Source organism: Pleurodeles waltl, chromosome 1_1 (assembly GCF_031143425.1).
Source record: "Pleurodeles waltl isolate 20211129_DDA chromosome 1_1, aPleWal1.hap1.20221129, whole genome shotgun sequence".
Lineage (NCBI taxonomy): Eukaryota > Metazoa > Chordata > Amphibia > Caudata > Salamandridae > Pleurodeles > Pleurodeles waltl.
In genome coordinates this window covers 4,932,536-4,956,984 of record NC_090436.1, presented here as the reverse complement: position 1 = coordinate 4,956,984, position 24,449 = coordinate 4,932,536, and the positions used below count along the sequence as shown (strand labels likewise).

The window sequence follows — 24,449 nt, the reverse complement described above, 5'->3', positions numbered from 1 at the left end:
ATAGGAATGTGACCCCCTCCCCTTGGGAGGAGGCACAAAGAGGGTGTACCCACCCTCAGGGCTAGTAGCCATTGGCTACTAACCCCCCAGACCTAAACACGCCCTTAAATTTAGAATTTAAGGGCTCCCCTGAACCTAAGAATTTAGATTCCTGAAACTACAAGAAGAAGAGGACTGCTGAGCTGAAAAACCCCTGCAGAAGAAGAACAGAAGACACCAACTGCTTTGGCCCCAGACCTACCGGCCTGTCTCCTGCCTTCCAAAGAAACCTGCTCCAGCGACGCTTTCCAAAGGACCAGCGACCTCTGAATCCTCAGAGGACTGCCCTGCTTCAAGAAAGACAAGAAACTCCAGAGGACAGCGGCCCTGCTCCAAAAAGACTGCAACTTTGTTTCAAAGGAGCAGATTTAAAGACCCCTGCAACTCCCCGCAAGAAGCGTGAGACTTGCAACACTGCACCCGGCGACCCCGACTCGACTGGTGAAGAACCAACACCTCAGGGAGGACCCTCCGGCGACTCCAAGACCGTGAGTAACCAAAGTTGTCCCCCCTGAGCCCCCACAGCGACGCCTGCAGAGGGAACCCGAGGCTCCCCCTGACCGCGACTGCCTGACTCTAAAATCCCGACGGCTGGAAAAGACCCTGCACCCGCAGCCCCCAGCACCTGAAGGAACGGAACTTAAGTGCAGGAGTGACCCCCAGGAGGCCCTCTCCCTTGCCTAGGTGGTGGCTACCCCGAGGAGCCCCCCCCTTGCCTGCCTGCACCGCTGAAGAGACCCCTTGGTCTCCCATTGAAACCTACAGAGAACCCGACGCTTGTTTGCACACTGCACCCGGCCGCCCCCGCGCTGCTGAGGGTGTACCTTCTGTGTGGACTTGTGTCCCCCCCGGTGCCCTACAAAACCCCCCGGTCTGCCCTCCGAAGACGCGGGTACTTACCTGCCGGCAGACTGGAACCGGGGCACCCCCTTCTCTCCATTGAAGCCTATGTGTTTTGGGCACCTCTTTGACCTCTGCACCTGACCGGCCCTGAGCTGCTGGTGTGGTAACTTTGGGGTTGCTCTGAACCCCCAACGGTGGGCTACCTTGGACCCAAAACTGAGACCTGTAAGTGATTTACTTATCTGTTAAAAATAACAATACTTTACCTCCCGCAGGAACTGTGAAAATTGCACTAAGTGTCCACTTTTAAAACAGCTATTTGTGTTTTATGTGAAAAGTATATATGCTACTGTAATTATTCAAAGTTCCTAAAGTACTTACCTGCAATACCTTTCAAATGAGATATTACATGTAGAATTTGAACCTGTGGTTCTTAAAATAAACTAAGAAAATATATTTTTCTATAACAAAACCTATTGGCTGGATTTGTCTCTGAGTGTGTGTTCCTCATTTATTGCCTGTGTGTATGTACAACAAATGCTTAACACTACTCCTTTGATAAGCCTACTGCTCGAGCACAGTACCACAAAATAGAGCATTAGTATTATCTCTTTTTGCCACTATCTTACCTCTAAGGGGAACCCTTGGACTCTGTGCATGCTATTCCTTACTTTGAAATAGCACATACAGAGCCAACTTCCTACAACAAATAATGTCTAGACTAGAAGAAACCATGCAGTGATGTGGGCATTGTGGCTGAATGTAGCCTGTAGATGAAAATGTCCTGTCTCATTTTACTAATTAGATTTGCTTCCTCTAGCTCTTCTGATCCCTACCCTGAATGTTTTTCTTTTTCCTGCCTTTTTAAACTCTCCTTTTCTGTTTAAGTTCAGTCCAATCCTTGGCTCTTGAATTTCACACTCCATTTACCATCCTCTGCTATTGATAAACATAAAATCTCTTGTCCCAACAGCCAAGACCAGCTGCGTAGACACTACCATTGCGAACCTGCTGGAAGGAACCATCTTGTTCACAGCGGAAGACGTAACTTCAGGCGGCTCCTCTCAGCCTCCTGTTTCTGGCACCGGCACGGACGTCAAGCGTTCCTCCTACACCACCGCAAATACACCCAAGGTATCCAGAGTACCTGCGGAAGCTCGCCCTGCTTTTCTTTGTGTTGCTTTGTCACATTATGTAGTTCCAGGCACAAGGGTTTCCCATCAGTGTTGTCACCTTATTGCTTTAACTGAGAGGTCACTGAAAGCAGGTTGTCTGCAGCCGGGGGTAGTGTTGGGGTAGCAGACAGCCACTATGGAGTTCTTTAGGCTTCTCTTTAATAATGTCAAAGGATCATCCTTGTTGGCAGACAACCGTGTTTTTATGGTTCTTCCCTGAAAGGCTTCAAGGTGGAGCATTTCTTGTACTTGGGAAGTTTGAGGCATAATTATTATTCCCTTCAAGTATTTGGTTCCACCTGATATTCTTTGCTTTGTACTTTTGGGGTCACTGGTAGGTGATTGAGAGAGATGCTTTGTCCCTCTAGAGGCCAGGATTTCAGTAATGCAAATACTTGTTTGAGATCAAATGTATTATTTTGGAAAGGCATTGTGCAGCAAAATAAAAAGGGCTGCTTCTAAAAATGTGCAGCATTTGCACGGGGCTAGTATTTATGAATAATCTGTTGCTCTTCATTTCAGAAGTCGTTGACATTCGTGGTGAGCAAAACAATAAAACGATTTGTTACGGGGTTTGAGACAGATGAGATGTTGGAAGCTGCAGCTTAGTTTAGAAAAGCTGCGAGAGGAGTCTTGCAGTTGCCAGGTGAAGTGGAAGGTAGAGGATTTTGTGTTGTGGTTTTGGAACCTCACCTGGTAATAATGTCACATTCTCTATCAGGCCAGTTAAGTTATTTAACAAAACCCTTAGCTCAGTCCTGGGTAGCTGTGGTACAAGCAGCCGGGTTAGCCAGGAATAAGTGTAAAGCTTGTAGAAGCACCAGAACCGTTAATAAGAGAGGCGCACAATGAATATCCACACCAATTTGTAAAGATAAAGTGTATTTTTATGTTAAACTAGACACCAAAATGGCATAAATCTATCAAGGTGAACCAGCCATATGATTTACCAAAAGTTAGTAAAATACCTTAACTTTAAGCTCTTGGATGCAATAATTCATTCCATGTGGTTAATAGCCAGCGGCCCGTGTTGGGTGCCCCCCGGGGGTGTAGCCAGCGGCCCGTGTTGGGTGCCCCCCGGGGGTGTAGCCAGCGGCCCGTGTTGGGTGCCCCCCGGGGGTGTAGCCAGCGGCCCGTGTTGGGTGCCCCCCGGGGGCGTAGCCAGCGGCCCGTGCTGAGCGCACCCCGGGGGCGTAGCCAGCGGCCCGTGCTGAGCGCACCCCGGGGGCGTAGCCAGCGGCCCGTGCTGAGCGCACCCCGGGGGTGTAGCCAGGGGTCTGTGCTGAGCGCACCCCGGGGGTGTAGCCAGGGGTCTGTGCTGAGCGCACCCACAGCGGCCCGTGCTGAGCGCACCCCGGGGGTGTAGCCAGGGGTCTGTGCTGAGCGCACCCCGGGGGTGTAGCCAGGGGTCTGTGCTGAGCGCACCCTGGGGGTGTAGCCAGCGGTCTGTGCTGAGCGCACCCTGGGGGTGTAGCCAGCGGCCCGTGCTGAGCGCACCCCGGGGGTGTAGCCAGGGGTCTGTGCTGAGCGCACCCACAGCGGCCCGTGCTGAGCGCACCCCGGGGGTGTAGCCAGCGGCCTGTGCTGAGCGCACCCCGGGGGTGTAGCCAGCGGCCCGTGCTGAGCGCACCCCGGGGGTGTAGCCAGGGGTCTGTGCTGGGCGCACCCCGGGGGTGTAGCCAGCGGCCCGTGCTGAGCGCCCACCTCGGGGGTGTAGCCAGCGGCCCGTGCTGAGCGCCCACCCCGGGGGTGTAGCCAGCGGCCCGTGCTGAGCGCCCACCCCGGGGGTGTAGCCAGCGGCCCGTGCTGAGCGCCCACCCCGGGGGTGTAGCCAGGGATCTGTGCTGAGCGCACCCCGGGGGTGTAGCCAGCGGTCTGTGCTGAGCGCACCCACAGCGGCCCGTGCTGAGCGCACCCCGGGGGTGTAGCCAGCGGCCCGTGCTGAGCGCACCCCGGGGGTGTAGCCAGGGGTCTGTGCTGAGCGCACCCACAGCGGCCCGTGCTGAGCGCACCCCGGGGGTGTAGCCAGGGGTCTGTGCTGAGCGCACCCCGGGGGTGTAGCCAGGGGTCTGTGCTGGGCGCACCCCGGGGGTGTAGCCAGCGGCCCGTGCTGGGTGCGCACCCCGGGGGTGTAGCCAGCGGCCCGTGCTGGGTGCGCACCCCGGGGGTGTAGCCAGCGGCCCGTGCTGGGTGCGCACCCCGGGGGTGTAGCCAGCGGCCCGTGCTGGGTGCCCACCCCGGGGGTGTAGCCAGCGGCCCGTGCTGGGTGCCCACCCCGGGGGTGTAGCCAGCGGCCCGTGCTGGGTGCCCACCCCGGGGGTGTAGCCAGCGGCCCGTGCTGGGTGCCCACCCCGGGGGTGTAGCCAGCGGCCCGTGCTGGGTGCCCACCCCGGGGGTGTAGCCAGCGGCCCGTGCTGAGCGCCCACCCCGGGGGTGTAGCCAGCGGCCCGTGCTGAGCGCACCCCGGGGGTGTAGCCAGCGGCCCGTGCTGAGCGCACCCTGGGGGTGTAGCCAGCGGCCCGTGCTGAGCGGGGTGTAGCCAGCGGCCCGTGCTGAGCGGAGTGTAGCCAGCGGCCCGTGCTGAGCGCACCCCGGGGGCGTAGCCAGCGGCCCGTGCTGAGCGCACCCCGGGGGCGTAGCCAGCGGCCCGTGCTGAGCGCACCCCGGGGGTGTAGCCAGGGGTCTGTGCTGAGCGCACCCCGGGGGTGTAGCCAGGGGTCTGTGCTGAGCGCACCCACAGCGGCCCGTGCTGAGCGCACCCCGGGGGTGTAGCCAGGGGTCTGTGCTGAGCGCACCCCGGGGGTGTAGCCAGGGGTCTGTGCTGAGCGCACCCTGGGGGTGTAGCCAGCGGTCTGTGCTGAGCGCACCCTGGGGGTGTAGCCAGCGGCCCGTGCTGAGCGCACCCCGGGGGTGTAGCCAGGGGTCTGTGCTGAGCGCACCCACAGCGGCCCGTGCTGAGCGCACCCCGGGGGTGTAGCCAGCGGCCTGTGCTGAGCGCACCCCGGGGGTGTAGCCAGCGGCCCGTGCTGAGCGCACCCCGGGGGTGTAGCCAGGGGTCTGTGCTGGGCGCACCCCGGGGGTGTAGCCAGCGGCCCGTGCTGAGCGCCCACCTCGGGGGTGTAGCCAGCGGCCCGTGCTGAGCGCCCACCCCGGGGGTGTAGCCAGCGGCCCGTGCTGAGCGCCCACCCCGGGGGTGTAGCCAGCGGCCCGTGCTGAGCGCCCACCCCGGGGGTGTAGCCAGGGATCTGTGCTGAGCGCACCCCGGGGGTGTAGCCAGCGGTCTGTGCTGAGCGCACCCACAGCGGCCCGTGCTGAGCGCACCCCGGGGGTGTAGCCAGCGGCCCGTGCTGAGCGCACCCCGGGGGTGTAGCCAGGGGTCTGTGCTGAGCGCACCCACAGCGGCCCGTGCTGAGCGCACCCCGGGGGTGTAGCCAGGGGTCTGTGCTGAGCGCACCCCGGGGGTGTAGCCAGGGGTCTGTGCTGGGCGCACCCCGGGGGTGTAGCCAGCGGCCCGTGCTGGGTGCGCACCCCGGGGGTGTAGCCAGCGGCCCGTGCTGGGTGCGCACCCCGGGGGTGTAGCCAGCGGCCCGTGCTGGGTGCGCACCCCGGGGGTGTAGCCAGCGGCCCGTGCTGGGTGCCCACCCCGGGGGTGTAGCCAGCGGCCCGTGCTGGGTGCCCACCCCGGGGGTGTAGCCAGCGGCCCGTGCTGGGTGCCCACCCCGGGGGTGTAGCCAGCGGCCCGTGCTGGGTGCCCACCCCGGGGGTGTAGCCAGCGGCCCGTGCTGGGTGCCCACCCCGGGGGTGTAGCCAGCGGCCCGTGCTGGGTGCCCACCCCGGGGGTGTAGCCAGCGGCCCGTGCTGAGCGCCCACCCCGGGGGTGTAGCCAGCGGCCCGTGCTGAGCGCACCCTGGGGGTGTAGCCAGCGGCCCGTGCTGAGCGGGGTGTAGCCAGCGGCCCGTGCTGAGCGGAGTGTAGCCAGCGGCCCGTGCTGAGCGCACCCCGGGGTTGTAGCCAGCGGCCCGTGCTGAGCGCACCCCGGGGTTGTAGCCAGCGGCCCGTGCTGAGCGCACCCTTGGGGTGTAGCCAGGGGTCTGTGCTGAGCGCACCCTTGGGGTGTAGCCAGGGGTCTGTGCTGAGCGCACCCTTGGGGTGTAGCCAGCGGCCGTGCTGAGCGCACCCTGGGGGTGTAGCCAGCGTCCCGTGCTGAGCGCACCCTGGGGGTGTAGCCAGCGGCCCGTGCTGAGCGGGGTGTAGCCAGCGGCCCGTGCTGAGCGGGGTGTAGCCAGCGGCCCGTGCTGAGCGCACCCCGGGGTTGTAGCCAGCGGCCCGTGCTGAGCGCACCCCGGGGTTGTAGCCAGCAGCCCGTGCTGAGCGCACCCTTGGGGTGTAGCCAGGGGTCTGTGCTGAGCGCACCCTTGGGGTGTAGCCAGCGGACGTGCTGAGCGCACCCTGGGGGTGTAGCCAGCGGCCCGTGCTGAGCGCACCCCGGGGGTGTAGCCAGCGGCCCGTGCTGAGCGCACCCCGGGGGTGTAGCCAGCGGCCCGTGCTGAGCGCACCCCGGGGGTGTAGCCAGCGGCCCGTGCTGAGCGCACCCCGGGGGTGTAGCCAGCGGCCATGCTGAGCGCACCCTGGGGGTGTAGCCAGCGGCCCGTGCTGAGCGCACCCCGGGGTTGTAGCCAGCGGCCCGTGCTGAGCGCACCCCGGGGTTGTAGCCAGCGGCCCGTGCTGAGCGCACCCCGGGGGTGTAGCCAGCGGCCCGTGCTGAGCGCACCCCGGGGGTGTAGCCAGCGGCCCGTGCTGAGCGGGGTGTAGCCAGCGGCCCGTGCTGAGCGCACCCTGGGGGTGTAGCCAGCGGCCCGTGCTGGGCGCTCCCCAGGGGTGAAGCCAGCAGCCCATGCAGGGCGCCCACCCCGGGGGTGTGTTTAATGAACTCTTGATAGGGGTAGAATGCTTACACCATTTTGGTTTAGGGTAGAGAGGGGTATCCTGGCTCAGTTTGGTGGCTCATGAAATGAGCGAAACTAAATGACAGATATTGTAATTAAAATGTAGGTGTAAAGCACTTCAAACTAGATGTTAAAATTGCTGCCATTTTTCAAGAATTGAGGAACAGTTTTTCCTATTGGGAGTTGAATAATTAACCCACTAGTCTGAAGTCCCACAGACAAACTGAAACAAATATCTTTTATTTTAAAGACTTTAAGAGTTTGAAACCTGAAAGCAAGCTGGCATATTCAACTTTTAGGAATAAAGGGCAGTGTTTCACTCTTTGGTCTTTTCTGCTGATTCACACTCAAACCATTGGTCGTTGCACCTTGAGGTTAGTCATTCCTCCTTGACCTTGAGTCTGGCTTAATGCACTGAGCGGCCTTGCCATGCTTGTAGAAGAATAACTGCCGGGCCCAAGGGGTTTCTCAGAAGCCTGTGGCCTACTCTCTCAAATCTCAGGGGCGCCGTATACCAAGGCTGCATAGTCTTGATTCCATCCCATGCCTCATCTTCCACCATATACTCCCGGCCTCTTTGTCTCACTCTTTCCCTGTTTCCTTTCTTTTTCATGATTTTCCTCTTTTATGTTGCTCTCTTTTGCGCCAGTGGAAAGCCTGATGAGTTAAAATAAGTGCTGGTCCTAAAAAATTTGTGACAGTGAGCCCCACCTAAAACCACTAGCTCAAATGAAGCACTGGTTTCCAGTAATCGTATATAGTATATGAATAACTTAGGGCTGTGATCCCTGAGTGGTCTCATAAGTGTTTTGCTGGTGGTCCAATCCAATCAATCTTTATTTGGTATACAAAAGTAGAAGAGCCATAAAGGCAGACATTAATTTACAAATTCAAATCAATAAATAATGTTCACAATCTAAATTTAGCATTTTGTGCAAAGACGGCCTACCTACGATTTCTGCTGGTGAGCACCATGGAAATGTGTAGCAGAGTAAACCCTAGTAAGACGAGTGTACAGAAACGCTCTTGCTGCAGTTAGAAGCATCATGGAGCGGGGTTTCCTCCATGAACCAATACCACTTGTCCCTGTTAAACAGCTCCAGCTGCGCGAAATACCAAATGCAAATAGTTGCTTCCGCAAACGGGTGGTGGTGGATAAAAACATTATAAACCATCCTGCAAATGAACTTCGATGGGAGAAGCTGTAGATGGCTCAACGCCTTTCTACAACTTCCAATATTCAGATGCCTCGATGAGGGAATCAGGAGCTGTTGTCAAGGGACAGTATCTAGTTTACAAAACAATTCAAAATGTAAGAGACTGGGCTGATGCTGAATCACAAGGACAGAGGATGCGGAACTAGGACAAAAGACCAATAAGTGCGCTATCCCAAATCTAAATCTGATCAAATAACATCTTTGTGAATGGGGAAGAGCAAACATCAGATGAGGTTCCATGGACATGCTTGTAATGAGAGGTAAAAATGTAAACTTCCCGCTTTAATTCCATTACCCAGTGGTCAAATATTAGCAAGACTCACTACATGTGACATTCATCAGAAAAGCTGTAGTTGTATTCTAAAGCCCCAGTTTGAAGTCTGGGCCTACTCTCCAGAGAATCAGTGTCTGACCTTAACGATACCTTGTAGGCCAAGACTGTGCCGCTGTTAAGTTATGAGGGATCTTTAAGTATTGCTGCCACAATGTACCTCTAAGCATCCCAGATACACTATTACCTTGGGGACTGGGACATTTGCACTGGTAGTGAGGCAATACGGTTCCTCAACAAAGGCCCCTGGGGTCGTTTCCAGGGTGAATCTTCCACAGAAATGAATGCGTGTGACTTCCATGGACAGAGGGTGTCCTGTCTGCCACGTGTGCACATCTCTACCTTCTGAGCTGTTCATCCTGCAGGGTCATTACACTTTAGGGCTAAACACGCACATTGTATTGGTCTTCACATGCCAAGTGAATGACGAGCAGCATGCTTTCCAGTCACCTGTTGGTCTTTTCTCTCTGCAGCCCACTGCTAAAACGTTTGCTCGATCTCCAACGGCAAGGCATCTGTCACTTCAAGAAAGAAAAGACGCCCTGTACGACTATGCAAAGAGGTGAGCAGGACCCAGTGATATGGCCTCTTGGGTTATTGCGCGTGTGTTAATTGAGGATGGTTGCTGAGTCGGGCATTGTGAAGCCCCGCTGCTAGGCCACTGTGCATTTTCCTTAAAGATCCCTCTGCGTTTTATCTCTGTGAATTCAGCAGCAATATGATTCTATTACAGTTCTCCAGTTTTAAGGCTGTGAGAAAATCAGGTTTGGCTGTAACGTTGAGGGGGTCACCCCTCTTCACAATGGTATCTACTTGTACCCTCTTCCTAGGCTACATGTTGAAGGGCATCCTATGAGGACATTTACTTCCTTCTCCACATGGGTATTAAACTGCGTATTGTGTCCCCAGGTAGTTCACATATAAGTTGTAGAAAAGTACCCTCTTTCTTGGCACGGTTACCCCCATTTTCTGCCTGTTGTCAGTGTGCTTGACTATGTTCACTGGGATCCTGGTAACCAGGACCTCCGTGATTATGGTCTCTCTCCTTAATTTGGTTGCTACTAACCTTTTCTTCCCACAATTGGCATACTGGTCCCCCGGTGTAAGTCCCATGTATATGGTACATAGGTACCCAGTGTATTGTGGTTTTAAGGGGTCTTGATGGGCTGCAGCAGTTACTCTGCCACCCATAGGGAGCCCATGCAAAGGGTTCTGCAGGCCTGCCATTGCAGTCTGCGTGAAACGGGTGCATGCACCAGTTTTCGCTACAGTTCACAACACCAGGTCGCTGTAAGTCATCCCTATGTTAGGCTCTCTCAGCCCAGAGGGAAGGGTGCAGGTACCTGTGTGTGAGGGCACCCCTGCACTAGCAGAGGTGCCCCCACAAATTCCAGCTCCATTTTTATGGACTTTGAGTGCGATGATGCAATTTTACACGTGTACTGGATGGACATAGGTCACTACCTATGTCCAGCTACCCAATGGTAACTTCGAACCTGGTAGCAAACATGTCGGAATCATACCCCAATACTGTTATAAGTATTGGAAGTATGATTCTGTGCACTCTGGGGGCTTCTTAGAGGGTCCCCAGCACAGCTACCACCAGTCTGACAGGGTATTCCGGGCAGCCCAGCAGTCAGATTTCTGCCCTCCTGATGCTTGATCTGATCAAGCCCAGGAAGGCAGAACAAAGGAGTTTTTTTTCGTGCATAAACCAGTCCACACTTGTTAAGGGACCCCGGTCCCTGCTCTGGCGCGAAACTGGACAATGGAAAGGGGAGTGACCACTCCCCTGTCCATCACTACCCCAGGGGTGTGGTGCCCAGAGCTCTTCCATAGTCTCTGGGTTCTGCCATCTTGTTTCTAAGGTTAGCAGGGAACCCTTGGAGCATCTGAGTGGCCAGGCAGGTGACATCAGAGCCCCCTCCTGATAGGTGCTTACCTGTTAGGTGCCAATCCTCCTTTCAGTGCTATTTGGGGGACTCTCTCTTGGGTGGGTCCTCAGATCCGGCTTGCAAAATTCTAGGACGACTCCTCTGCTTTCACTTCTGGCCTCCGGAACCGCAACTGGACTCTCCAGGAACAGACTAGCTGCAGATCCACGAGGAAGACTCTTCTGCAACATTGTATCAAGAGTTCCGGCCAGCTTTGCAACATTTCCCTGGCCGTGCATTCTCAGAAGACTGCAACTCTTCAGCCTGCACAAGAAGAAGGAGGAATCTCTTGGAGTGAAAGAGTCACTCCCCTGCAACCGGAGGCACTGGCGACAAGCGACGACCGGCTGCGTGTGTCATCTCCTGCTGAGCTGTGTGGATACTTCATTACAGGTGGTGGTCCGGAGTAGTCCTCTTGGTCCTCTCTTCCGGCTGTCCAACTTTGGTGGAGCTAAGCCTTTGTCTTCCCATACAGGACAGTACCCCCGTGCACTACGTCACTTGCAGCTGCCAAGGCTTGTTTACATCTCCTCCAAGGGATCAAAAGGTGACTTGTAGCTCCAGCCCCCAGCGTTCCATCCTGCGAAGCACAGCCTCCTGCGTGGTTCTCCGTTGGTGTGGAATCCCCTTTTGTAGTGCTGCATGGGCTTCTTCTGCAACTTTCTGACGTTGAGGGTCCCCTGTCACTCCCCTTCCTGGGTTGAGTCCTCCTGGGCCTTGCTGGTCCCCGGCAGCACCTCTCTTCCAGTAACTGCGATTCTGCCTTTTCCAAGGCTTGTTGGTGGAAATCCTGCAACGACACCCATCTGCAATCTTCCTTCCAGCATGGGGCATCTTCTGCATCCATCAGGAACTCTTCTCTGGCTCCAGGGCTGCAGTGCTGACCTGTTCTTCCTCACCGTCGACCAACTCCTGCGTCCACAGCTGGGTGGGTAGTAGCTCCTACTCCTCCAGGACTCCACTGTGACTTTTGGACTTGGTCCCCTCTACCCGCAGGTCTTCTTTCTTCGGGAATCCACCACTGGTTTCTTGCAGCCTCGTCTGGGTGTCTTCGGTTCTTTTTCTCCTTTTGGGTGGTTTGGAGAAATCCAGTGTTTTACTCCTGCATTCCTGGTCGCTGGGGGGTACTGTGGTACTTACCTTGGTGGATTTCTAATACCCCCAGGTCCACTCTACATATTTTACTTACTTAGGTGGGGGTACCTTGTTCACATTCCATTTTGGTTATTTCTATTTGCACTGATTCTAAATGTTCTGTGCCTGTTTCTGATTGCTAGTGTATATATTTAGTTTATTACTTACCTTAAGGGTGGGTCACCTGTCTAGTATTTTGTGGTGATTTGTGCCAAAAATAAAGTACCTCTATTTTTGTATAACGGAGTGTTTTCTTTCATGTCTGTAAGTGCTGCGTGACTTCAGTGGTATTGCATGAGCTCCTAGATAAGCCTTGGCTGCTCAGCTACCTCTAGAGAGCATGGCTTCTAGACATGGCCTACACTACACTAATAAGGGATACCTGGACCTGGTATAAGGTGTAAGTACCGTGGGCACCCACTGCACACTAGGCCAGCTTCCTACACTAGTGTTTACATCTGATCCTCGCTCCTCTCTAGTAAAGAGGGCTAGTTCATCCAATGTGAAGGTTTAGCTTACACCAGAGTAGGTGGTGGTACGTAAACCATCACCCAGCATATTCTGGGTAAAAGAATTTAAAGAAGTTTGTCTTATACTGGGCAGTTTAGGCTTAGATCAGACATGTCGTCTTAAGTTACGAGGAATTCGCCTTTGATCAATGCCCAAACCTACAACTCTTTATTTCCAATCAAAACTTTCAAACTTACCTGGTGGGTCACAAAATAATGCACCACATGTGAGTGTGTACGAGCCACAAGCTTTAAAATTTTCTTACAGGTTAGCCACTAGTTTTATTGTAGTTCTGTGCCAGTGACTGCTCGTAATACTGTACCCATCTCCTCCCCCCCCCCCCCCCCCCCCACACACACACACTTTAAATCCATTTTCCGAAGCATTTCAAAGTATATTTGTATTGTTGCACTGCTTTTTATTTAACGTTGCAGTTCATAAACCATTCAACTCTGGGAACAATTAAGTGGTGATGTGGTTGGTCGCTGTTTACTCACGACTTAAATGAGCATTGTCCTTCACCCCGTTGCGCATATTCCATGTTTTTCTCCCTCCCGGAGATCCGTAGACGCTAGAAACTTCCACTGAAATAGTGAACAAGTTGTGTGTATGCCTGATCCTGTGTGCAGTATTTGCGATTTTGAACCAGTTTTCTATTGGTCAGGCTAGTGATGCCTATACTTAATAAGCTGAATTTTCTGGCAGTAGAGAAAAGCGATCTGTACCTATGACGATATGAGCTGGATAAGATCTGGTGGTGCTGCAGATGTGTTTTTTTAGTTGATCCCTGGAGATCTCCTTTTAAGTTGTGTACCCCTGAGTGCCTGGTGTGGATGAGGGGAGAGAATAGAGGCAGTCTTTCTAAGTAGGGGGTTGGCACCTGTCTCTTGTAATCTTGTATATACATTGTATCCTCTGCAGCCGGTACCTCCAGAAATATGGTTCCCCCTCCACGGAAAAACCCAATCGATGCGACATGTGAGATGACAGCCAGGCCTTCAGCACTTGAGCACTTGAAGAAGAAGAAAAAACTCTGAACTTCACAATTTTTGGAAACTGGGGAAAGGGTGTGGGTGGGAGACTGGGACACGGACAGCCCAGCCAATCTACAAGAAGCACATTTGCATCTCATTATGATCAGGACAGCAGTGGCGAGTTCAACATTTGGGAATGGACCATGTGCTGCTCGAGTGGGGATGCTGAGCCCTTCCAGGTACACGCATGGCATTTCTGCATGAGGCCCCTTTTCATGCTGTTCCTGCCAAGAACTCCAATGTGTTTTAGTACTTAATCAAGAACACACACAAAGAGGTATGTTTTCCAGTCCAACATAAGGCAATGAGCCTTCGCCAACCCAAGAGTGATATTTTATTTTTTATTTTCAAGAGCCAGAATACAGATGTTTTGCTTCAGTGTGTGGAATGCAATGTCTCCTCTCCATAATGGTGTCTCTGGGACCAGCTCGGAAGCCTCCTTACTGGTACCATACAAATGTTACGTTTCTGGACAATGATATCTTGTCACAAACAGTAAGTCATGACATATGGCGAGTATGGGTCGATGACATCTCCACGAAGCAATACGCACCATAAAGCCTTGCATTTGCAGATAAGGTCACGTGAGCTACTCCATGGATTGTGAGTGCACTGGCCCCTTTGATTCGATATAACACAACTCGTTCGACTTGCCTACTCACTGCTGCAAAGTTCACTTGATTCTTCTGTTTTTCCTCTGCACAGCACCCTCCCTGCTCCCCCAAGCTCCCTAATTGCCTGCAAGCAAGCTGTGAAATAAAAGGCAGCGTTCCTTTTTGGTGCGGGGTCTATGTATCTGGCTCGCCCTGACATCTATGGTAGGTTTTAAAGTTTGGGCAACACTGTGGTCACAGTTGTAATGGAGGTTTGTGGTTCTGACAGATTAAAAGTTACTTTTGGATGGAGCTCAAGAGATGCAAGACCTGCAGTTGCCATTCTGGTGGAGGTCTCCACCTCTAGAGGAGCATCATGTGAATATCTCCCTCGGAGATGGATGGCGCCTCTTTGAAGATTCAGCATTTCAATTTGTTGCAGAGAATGCACGGTGGTCTTTGTGCTCAAAAAGCATAATGTGCCCAACAACAAAGATCCGTTCTTTGCCGTGGGCAGGTGGGTGAACTTGAAACCCGCTCAGACTACATTTGGTGACGGGTGTTTATATAAATATCATATTGACATCTGAGGTTCTTGGTTGTCTGGTCAGACATAGTTTTCACCTGGGAGGCCTGGCCTGGAGATTTAAAGTTGTCTTTTAGCTGGAGATTGTCTGGTATTGTGGAGGGGTGTGTGGTACATGCGTCCAGGTTAGCCCAAGTGGTTCCTTCGGTTTTCTACACTTTATAAGTCACATGCTCACTGCAGAACAGTCCTGGCATTGCTGTTGTACTCTGGAAATTGGAATAGTAAATGATGAACCACTCTGAAATGTTTTTTTTTATTTGATTTGTTTTAAGGAGAACACTTGTGTGCTCTCCTCTTTACCAATAAACACAAGTGAAACTGAAATCTCTGCCTGCCAGACTCTGGTCACTGTGAGGTGAGAGTTGTGTGTGATTAGTACAGATGAGTGTTGCGTCTTCATGCTGGTCTGTAGGGTGAAGTACGGATCAAATCCATTTGGTATAGATTGTTCAACATGGTTTGGTTGATTTGAAATTTCTAAAGCATTGGTGTGCTGAGAGCCATAAAAGAGGAAACTAAATATTGTAGTGAAAGAGAGAATATCCAGGATTGTAGCTGTTTCCGAAAGCTGTATAGATTAGACTGACACTTGAGGTGCATGGGCAGTCTCCTCCAAAGCTGGCAAGTGGAATAAACAAAACTTCGACCATCTTTCTTGATTCTTGGAACAGAAACTGAATTTGAGGCAGCAGATCGCAACAGTCTTTTTGGATGGTACCACCTAAATTTCCTTTTGAGGTAGTCTGGGCTTGCTCCATGCAGAGCTTTGTATGTCAGACCGAGAGGCTTGAATGAGGCTTTTTTTCCCCTTCTTTTTAATAACTAGGAACCACTGAAGCTCCTCCAGGGCATTTGAGACCGACAGATACTTTGGTAACTTTTTGAGGAGATGAGCAGTTGTGTTCTGCAGCGTCATAAGCTTATTTAATGACCGCTGTTTGATGCCCAAATAAAGGGCATTACAATAGTCAAGCCTGGGTAACACCAAAGCAATAACAGATTTTTGAGGTTTAAAAGGAATGAAGGGCAATATCGTCCTCAGTGATCTCAGCATGAAAAAACAAGACCATGTCAATTTGTTGATCTGATCCACAAACGACTTCTCTGCATCGGAAACTACCCCCAGGTTCCTAGCCTTGGGAACTGGCTTGGGGAGAGAGCCAAAGGCCCGATGCCCCCAAGAATGATTCCAAAATTAGGTCTCCTTTCCAAAAAGGAGAACCTCGGTTTCATTTGAATTAGACTTCAAACAGTTGCCTCTCATCCAGCTAACGACCGCACACATGTACCTCTTGAACCGGTTGGCAACCTCCTCTACATTGCGGGAGATTGGCACAATAGTTTTGGTATCAGCATAGCCTACTGTAGCAAAACCAAAGGGATGAATCGGCTTGGCCAGGGGAGCCACGCACATAGCGTGGGACTAAGTGATGACCCCTGGGGACCCCACAAGGCAGGGAAAAATGTTTTGCATTAAACTCCCCAAGGACCACTGTCCTCTCCCTGTTTGTTAGAAATGAGGAAGCGATCGTGGCCGAGCCAGCGATCCCGATTTTTGCCAGATGCTCAAACAGGACAACATGGCTCAGCATGTTGAAGGCTGCAGATAGATCCAAAAGGACCACAACAGTCCTCCGACCGTTGACCATGGCAAGTCTAATCTCTTCTGAGAAAGAACCGAGGCTGTCTCTGTGCTATAGCCTGACTAAGCCAAACTGTGCCTCATTTAGAGATTCATTCTTCTCCACCTGGTCTGACAAAATTGTATTGAGATGTTTCTCAAAAACCTTCACTGGATACGGTAGCCGTGACAGCTGACATCTGACTCCATCGTCTGCGCGTGACGCACTGTTCTGTGCAAGACGCAATATTCCCCTGCCCTCGAGAAGTCCACAGAGGCTTCACAAACCTGTTGTAAAAGGACGATGTCAGCATTTTTTAGATGGGTCTGCCCGCACTGCTGCCTCTGGATATGATTGCAGGAGGGAGTGCGCAGTTTTTTGGGTTTGGCTTTGTGCCCATCACCGTGGAGGTTCCTATGATGGTGCAGCTTGTCGGAGGGCGTCACTGCTGCATCTTGCTTTCCACAAGTGGCACCTGGAGGTAACAAGGTGCCGCCTATCAGCCAGGACCGTGCGGCCCCTGTGCGGCCAGGAGTGCTCTTTGGGACTGATCTATGGGGTCATATTTGCCTCCTGTTGACAGACAGTTTATTCTGGTTCTCGAGCTCTCACTCTCGGTAGGTTTACACACCCCTGAGTCACCCCAAGGCCATTGTATCAGTAGATGTAGCCGGTGGTTGGTGCTGGTTGGACTCTGATGCTCTCTTTAATACCTGGCCTTCCACCAGCAGTCTGTAGACACTGAGGTGGGTTGGGATTTTGTTTCCACTTATCACCAGGCCAGTATGTGGCATCCGCCCTTTATCTGGTTACTCGAAGAGTTTGTTGAAACGTGTGCAGAGTTACCAGGGTCTTTCATGCACTTTCACCATAAAGTAAGTCTATAAATGAATGCAACGGGCTATAAGAGCGTTTCACTTTCATTACTGTTCAACGTCTGCCCTCAGGATGCATCTGGTGTAAATGCAGTTACTGCAGAGATCAGTGTGTAAACACTAGAGTCTTAACTTAGGTAGTTGGTGTGCCTGTAATACAGCACTTTGCATGTCCGGCTTGTCACGCGTTGGCGCGGATCCCAGTTTTATTACTCAGATATGTTGGGTCCCCAACAGTGTCACGATCATGGTTTGAGGGGGGACACTGGCGGTTCCCGACTGAGCCCCGGCTCAACAGCACCTGTCAGCAGTTTCTGCATGTCTCCCAAAGGGATCTGAAGATCATTTATGCCCCAGAACATCACTGCTGTATTCTGCTGTGTGCTGGTGGAAGTGTGTACTTACTGCAAGCTGTGTCACTGTTGTAGAACAGAAATTACTGCAGTGTGCACTTCCATCTGCCCCGGTGCACACATTGAAGGCAGTTCTCAGCTGCCAGAGGAGAGGTTGGAGGCGTTGCTGTGTATAATCACTCAGTGTTTATTGACATCAGTGCCTAATGGGAGTTGTTGCTTTTAAGTAAATGAAGAACAGCTTATTTCTGCACATTTGTGCTAATTTTAGTTGGCATTTAGAATTATCTTTTCTTTTAATCTAAAGTGTGGAAGTAGCTTACTTTTGTTTTATCAGTGTCAGTCCCTAGGTTGCGACTGAGGCTGTATGTGTCTTCTGCTTGTAAATGAATACACAAGTACAGAGCTGGTGGAGGTTGGTGTGTGAACCCTTGTTGCGCTGCTGATCCTGGTGTGAGCGTCTACATGTGCCCACTTAAACCTCAAGCTGCTCCCACACAGACGCGCTTGAACAAAAGCAGTTGCGGTCCATGTAATAAAGACACTTACCTGCTAAAGGAAAGTTAGACCGTTCCGAAATGTCGCTCACTGGGACCCGCAAGGAGCCGCTGGCCACACAAACTCTGCCGCTAAGAATAGGCACATTTATTGTACGTGATCCTGTAGAGGTGTGGCATCCTCAGAATCTAAAGTCACTAGTTATACAGGGCATTGTGATCAAAGAACTTGTTAAATGACTGAGGTTTCCATCTTACTCTCATTAATGGGAACCCACTTTACAGTTTTATGAAACACCCACAATAGTAGCAGTAAATAGGTTTTCCCCTGTTGATAAAGATGTGCTACATGAGGGTGAAATGGTAGGCGCTATAAGGGATGCCTTTACCACTTGTGGAGCATTTCATCTCTAAAGTAGCGCCTGTACGTGCTATAAGGGGCGTCTTTATTACTTGTGGAGCATTTAGTCTCCGAAACAGTGCTGGTAGGCGCTATAAGGCATGTCATTATCCTTCGTGAACTGTTGTCTATTCTCCTTTCCCACTGCATAGAGTGTGAATGTTATGTACAGACAAAGGCTAGTAGCAGACGAGGGAGGTACAGGTGCATGGAAACTGCTTCTTACGCATACTAAGTCAATGGTAGTCGTGTACCCTGCAAAACGACATCTTTCAGGTCATTAACTTGTGCAGAATCCAGAGGGTGTTGACTTTAAATATGTGATGCGAGTGGCCTATGACAACTATCCAAAGCACTTATTTGGACAACCGGTTTTTGCTCAAGTGTGAAAGCAAGGGTGTAGTAGAAGCGGGATTCTTATAACCTGTTATTTTTCCAGTATCCACACCCCTGTGCTCTGCGAGCTGACTGGACATGGACGGCAACTTAACTACCTGCAACATGTGGCTTCAAGCAAGAAAGCCTGTGTTCTAGATATTTTCTGCAGGGTGATTGATCAGCAGCACATTGTAGTCAAACCGTTTTAGATAATTCATGGATCCACTTGAACCAAGCAAAGCTCTTACTTCCACACGCTCTGAGGGTGTAATCTTACAGTTGCTTCTTTGTGCCCAGCTGTGCAACAGCAGGTATTGCAACGAAGCAGTGGAAATTCATTGGCTCTGATATCATAGCTTTGACCTCTGTTGGGTTTTCTCAGCAAAAATGAAAAAAATGAATAAATCATAGCTGTAATAGCAGTCTGTTATGAATTATAGGATTTTTTTATTGATAAAATGAATATTTCCAGCCATGATCCTGGATCCTGGAAATCCTGTTAAATTTTACAATTATAATTTTGGAAAAAACATTTTTGTAAATAAAACATGCATACAAGAGTCAACAGTTTCTGTCTCTTTATTTTAATACAAGTGTAATTTCTCAACCAGTACTATATATTGCATTTAACTGAAAAGAGGACATTGTAAAAATTTCCCTTAAAAGGAAAGAAGGAAGGTGTGGCACAGGCATTACTTGACACATGAAGAAACCCACCCTCGTCCCTTTCATGATTCCAGAAAAATCCAGTCTCCGAGTACCCAACAGTATCAGTATTCCGCCTTAGCTTTGCAGATGCCTACTATCCCTTGAAGTGCAGCTCTGTATTGTTGCTTAAGTTTCCAGTCTGAAACAAGATTTGTAATGTTTCCTTTTAGACATTGTTTTCCCTGAGGTAAGGAGTTTTCTTCCTTAATTCACTTTGAATTTGTCACTTCTCACATTCTTTTCAGTCATTATGGTGGCGCTCTGCAAGTGCTATTCCTGATGTGGGAAAAAGTCATGGAAAGGCTGAAGACCAGACTCCTGCTGTTGAATGTTGTATATATCAAAAGAAACAAAGTCGGAGAATAAGAGAGTGGGGGAGGGTGGGGGGGAGGTTGCAGGACTAAGCAGTGCCTTCTTGACATACAGAGGGGTCCCTCGGAGAGTCTCACTTTACCTCAAGTTGAAGGCCGGATATTAACACCTCTGAGTTCAGACGTTCATGAACCTCCCTGCTAAGGCAAACACCATTGAAGAGCTGTTGTGCACGTAAACATAGACCAGCACATCTCTTGACCCCACCGTGCGGTAGTCCTCATCAAGATGATTCCAAGAGAGTGAACACCCCAAGGGAAGCATCCAAGTAGCCCCAGTGGGAATGTCTAATCCATAGCCGAATAACTCTCTGCCATGTGGGCTCCCACCTGTGAGACCGGGGCCTGGAGAAGTACAAACAAGACGCATGCAAACATCCATGTCCAGGCCAAGGCTTGTTGGCTCTACGTTGCCCACACACGAAGACTACACCATTCATCAGACTAAGACACAGATTGCGATTGATAATTCAGCCATGTGCCTTTTCATGACACCAGACTGGATCTAAACCAGGCTTTCTCCAGTAGGTGTCTTGTGCCCTTTCATGTGGATCAGAACAGGACGTCTGGGTTCTAGTTATAGTTCAGCATTTATTTCCACAGAAGTAATTCTCAGTTAAGTTTTAGACATCACTGAAATAGGCTCCAGATTGGTCACTGGTTCCTTTGGGCTTCTCATAGTACCCTTGAAAATCTCCTCTCACTGGCATTGGTCAGACCCACGTGTACAACCAGAATGTTGTTTTGCAGTGGGAGCAACATCCGTCCATGGATTTATTGATCATTACGAATGTGAACTAAGATTATAATCCAGTAACATTTTCTTTTTTTATGACATTCATAATTTATCTAATGAATGGAGCAGTCTCCCACTTTTTCAAATTCTAGACCAATATTCATCTTATTAGACTTATTCTAGATGAAGCTTCCAGTTTTCTTTCAGTGTCAGTAGGGGAGGACTTTAAATTTCTAGTAAGTTCTGAAGGATTTAATTTGGTGGTACATGTCTTCTGCGCTACCAGATGGGTTGGTTTTAAATAAGAAGTAATTGGTTAAAACAAAAGTTATTCATAACTAGGAAATATTATCCACAAAGAAAATCATTTGCAGAATGAGAATATTATTGACCCTGGGTTATGTTTTTGGGAAACTTTCCCAAACATATTGGCTCTAACAGTAGAACCTAGTGGTACCTCTGGAGTTGGCAACAGTGATTAATACACTGATGAGTTGCTCCTTTCTGGCCTGTCCCTTCAGTTAAGGTCCATTTTATTATCCTGATTTCAGGAAGACCCCTCACTTTGACCACAGTCCCAAAACTATTGAAGAAAAACACATCATTAAATTGGTTAAAGATTTGAGAAAAATTCGCACTGAACCAATCCAGTTAAACTCAAATTAGTTTTTTCACTCTGGGCCGTTGAGAATTCCAGATACAAATGGAAGACAGAGCAGAGCCTGTATTTGCAGCTCCTGCTGCAGCTCAACTTGTTCCTGGATCCAGGCCTTTTGCCATAGTGTTGGAGGTTCTTGGACTAGACATCATTTCCTTCACCACACAAACCACAGCTCCTGAGATTCTGCTCCTCCTGTTGCATAAACTAAGAGTTCGATGGCATATGTTGCTGCAGATACACATGTTTAGCACAGTCCGCTGCCTGGTGTTGGGCTCGGAGTATTACAAGTTGTTTTTCTTCGAAGAAGTCTTTTTTGGTCACGGGACCGAAGGACTCCTCCCTCTTCGGCTCCATTGCGCATGGGCGTCGACTCCATCTTAGATTGTTTTTTTTCCGCTGTCGGGTTCGGACGTATTCCTTTTCGCTCCGTGTTTCGGTTCGGAAAGTTAGTCAGAATCTCGGAAGAAAGCGTTGGTATTGTTCCGTTCGGTATCGGGATAGTTAGGTACATCGACACCGATCATCGGAAGACTTTGGGGTAGCTTCGATTCCCCCATCGGGGCCTGGTCGGCCCGACCGCGTGCGACATCGAAGCCGATGGAACGGACCCCGTTCCGTTTCTGCCCAAAATGTCACAGTAAGTATCCTTATACAGATCAGCACTTGGTCTGTAACTTGTGCTTGTCCCCCGAGCACAAGGAGGATACCTGTGAGGCCTGTCGAGCCTTCCGGTCCAGAAAAACACTCCGGGACCGAAGAGCCAGGCGTCTACAAATGGCGTCCACGCCGACAAAACAACGTTTCGACGACGAAGAGGAAACATTCTCGGTTCCGGAATCAGAATCAGGAGACTCCGACGTCGAACAACAACAACAACACAGTGAGTAAGACGTCGAAAACAAAAACCATCGAAAAAACAAAAGCCCAGGGGACGCCACTGCCAACAGGCCATGGCTCGACCCATAAAACCGGCGAGCCATCGAAGGCGCCGAAAAAGGGCACGCCCATAGCGAAGACACCCGACTCCAGTCGAGGGACCGCCATGGAGCAACCTCGGAGCCGAGATAGCGGCTCCGAGAAGCAAAAACAAGATGCCGGCACCGAAAAACATCGGCACCGAGACACACTGCCGAAAGCCACAAAAATTCAGTCGGTACCGAAGCCGAAAAAAGATTCTCTCTCGGCGCCGAAAAGTTCCACACCTCCTTCCTACACAGAGGAACAAGGGATAAGTGGCCAGATGCACAGATTTGGACAAGAGCTCCAAAGTGTAGAATCAGACTACACACAAAAGAGACTGTACATCCAACAAGACACAGGGAAGATATCAACTCTTCCCCCAATAATGAGAAAAAGAAGGATCAGATTTCTCAAGGATGACGCACAACCACAAGCCAAAGTGGTTAAAAAAGTCACGCCTCCGCCCTCTCCACCACAACCAGGCATCGCCGGAACAAACTCCGCCACAAATGCACTCACCAGCGCAAACTACTGTAAGTCAAGATAATCAGGATCAAGAAGCTTGGGACCTATACGACACCCCAGTGCCGGACAATGATCCCGATTCATACCCCACAAAGCCGTCACCGCCAGAGGACAGTACCTCATACTCGCAACTATTGGCTAGGGCGGCAGAATTCCACAATGTCCAACTGCATTCCGATCCTATAGAGGATGATTTTTTATTTAACACCCTCTCGGCTACACATAGCCAATATCAATGTCTCCCAATGCTACCAGGGATGTTACGGCACGCAAAACAAATTTTTGAAGAGCCCGTAAAATCAAGAGCCATCACCCCAAGGGTGGATAAGAAATACAAACCACCACCCACAGACCCAGTGTTTATTACTTCGCAGTTACCACCTGACTCCGTAGTAGTAGGGGCAGCTCGCAAAAGAGCAAATTCCCATACATCTGGCGACGCCCCACCTCCGGACAAAGAAAGCCGAAAATTTGATGCGGCAGGAAAAAGAGTAGCATCACAGGCAGCCAACCAGTGGCGCATCGCAAATTCTCAAGCGCTGCTGGCCAGATATGACCGCGCACACTGGGATGAGATGCAACTTCTCATAGACCATCTTCCCCAGGAATACCAAAAAAGGGCGCAGCAAATAGTTGAATAGGGACAAACGATCTCAAACAATCAAATCCGCTCTTCAATGGACGCAGCCGATACTGCAGCGAGAACAGTCAACACTGCTGTCACCATAAGGAGACACGCTTGGCTCCGCACTTCAGGGTTCAAACCTGAAATCCAGCAGGCTGTCCTTAATATGCCCTTCAACGAGAAACAACTTTTTGGCCCTGAAGTGGACACAGCCATTGAAAAACTTAAAAAGGACACAGACACGGCCAAAGCCATGGGCGCACTCTACTCCCTGCAGAGGCTCTTTTAGAAAAACTCCATTTAGAGGGGGGTTTCGTGGCCAACCCACAGACACCACCAGCCAACAAACAAGAACCACACCATATCAGGGTTCATTCCAAAGGGGAGGTTTCAGGGGATATAGAGGGGGTCAATTCCCAAGGAGTAGGGGAAGATTCCAGACTCCAAAAACACCTCCACCTAAACAGTGACTTTCAAGTCACACAACCCCTTCACTCAACACCAGTGGGGGGGAAGACTAAGCCAATTCTACCAATCTTGGCAGCAGATTACAACAGACAATTGGGTATTAGCAATAATCCAACATGGCTATTGCATAGAATTCCACAAATTCCCACCAAACATCCCTCCAAAAACACGCAAAATGTCACCACAACATTTAGAACTTTTAGGACTAGAGGTTCAAGCACTACTGCAAAAGGATGCAATAGAGTTGGTACCAGTACAACAAAAAAAACACAGGAGTTTACTCCCTGTACTTTCTAATTCCAAAAAAAAAAAAACATTAAGACCAATATTAGATCTCAGGACACTAAATACATACATCATATCGGACCACTTTCACATGGTCACACTACAAGACATCATTCCACTGCTCAAACAGCAAGATTACATGACCACATTAGACCTAAAAGATGCGTACTTTCATATACCGATACACCCTTCTCACAGAAAGTACCTAAGGTTCGTATTCAAAGGAATACATTACCAATTCAAGGTGTTGCCATTCGGAATAACAACTGCACCAAGAGTATTCACAAAATGTCTAGCAGCAGTAGCAGCACATATCAGGAGACAACAAATACATGTGTTTCCTTACCTAGACGATTGGCTAATCAAGACCAACACAGTAAAAAAGTGCACAAACACCACCACATATGTCATACAAACCCTTCACAAACTGGGTTTCTCCATCAACTATACAAAGTCACACCTCGAACCGTGTCAGACACAACAATATCTAGGGGCAACCATCAACACATCAAAAGGAATTGCCACTCCAAGTCCACAAAGAGTTCAAGCATTCCACAAGGTAATAAGTGCTATGTTTCCAAACCAAAAGATACAAGCAAAACTGGTGCTAAAACTTCTAGGCATGAGGTCATCATGCATA

General features: G+C 50.7%; 1 protein-coding gene across 1 annotated transcript in view; it reads left to right on the top strand.

The window, feature by feature from the left end:
* Positions 1 to 19,030, top strand: part of AUP1 (AUP1 lipid droplet regulating VLDL assembly factor) — a 63,264-nt gene extending 44,234 nt beyond the window's left edge. The window contains exons 10-12 of the mRNA XM_069203473.1: positions 1,856 to 2,016; positions 9,025 to 9,113; positions 13,051 to 19,030. Coding sequence (XP_069059574.1) covers positions 1,856 to 2,016; positions 9,025 to 9,113; positions 13,051 to 13,111 — 311 coding nt within the window. The 3' untranslated portion in view covers positions 13,112 to 19,030. The remainder of the gene's footprint in view (positions 1 to 1,855; positions 2,017 to 9,024; positions 9,114 to 13,050) is intronic.
* The last annotated feature ends 5,419 nt before the right edge of the window (positions 19,031 to 24,449 follow it).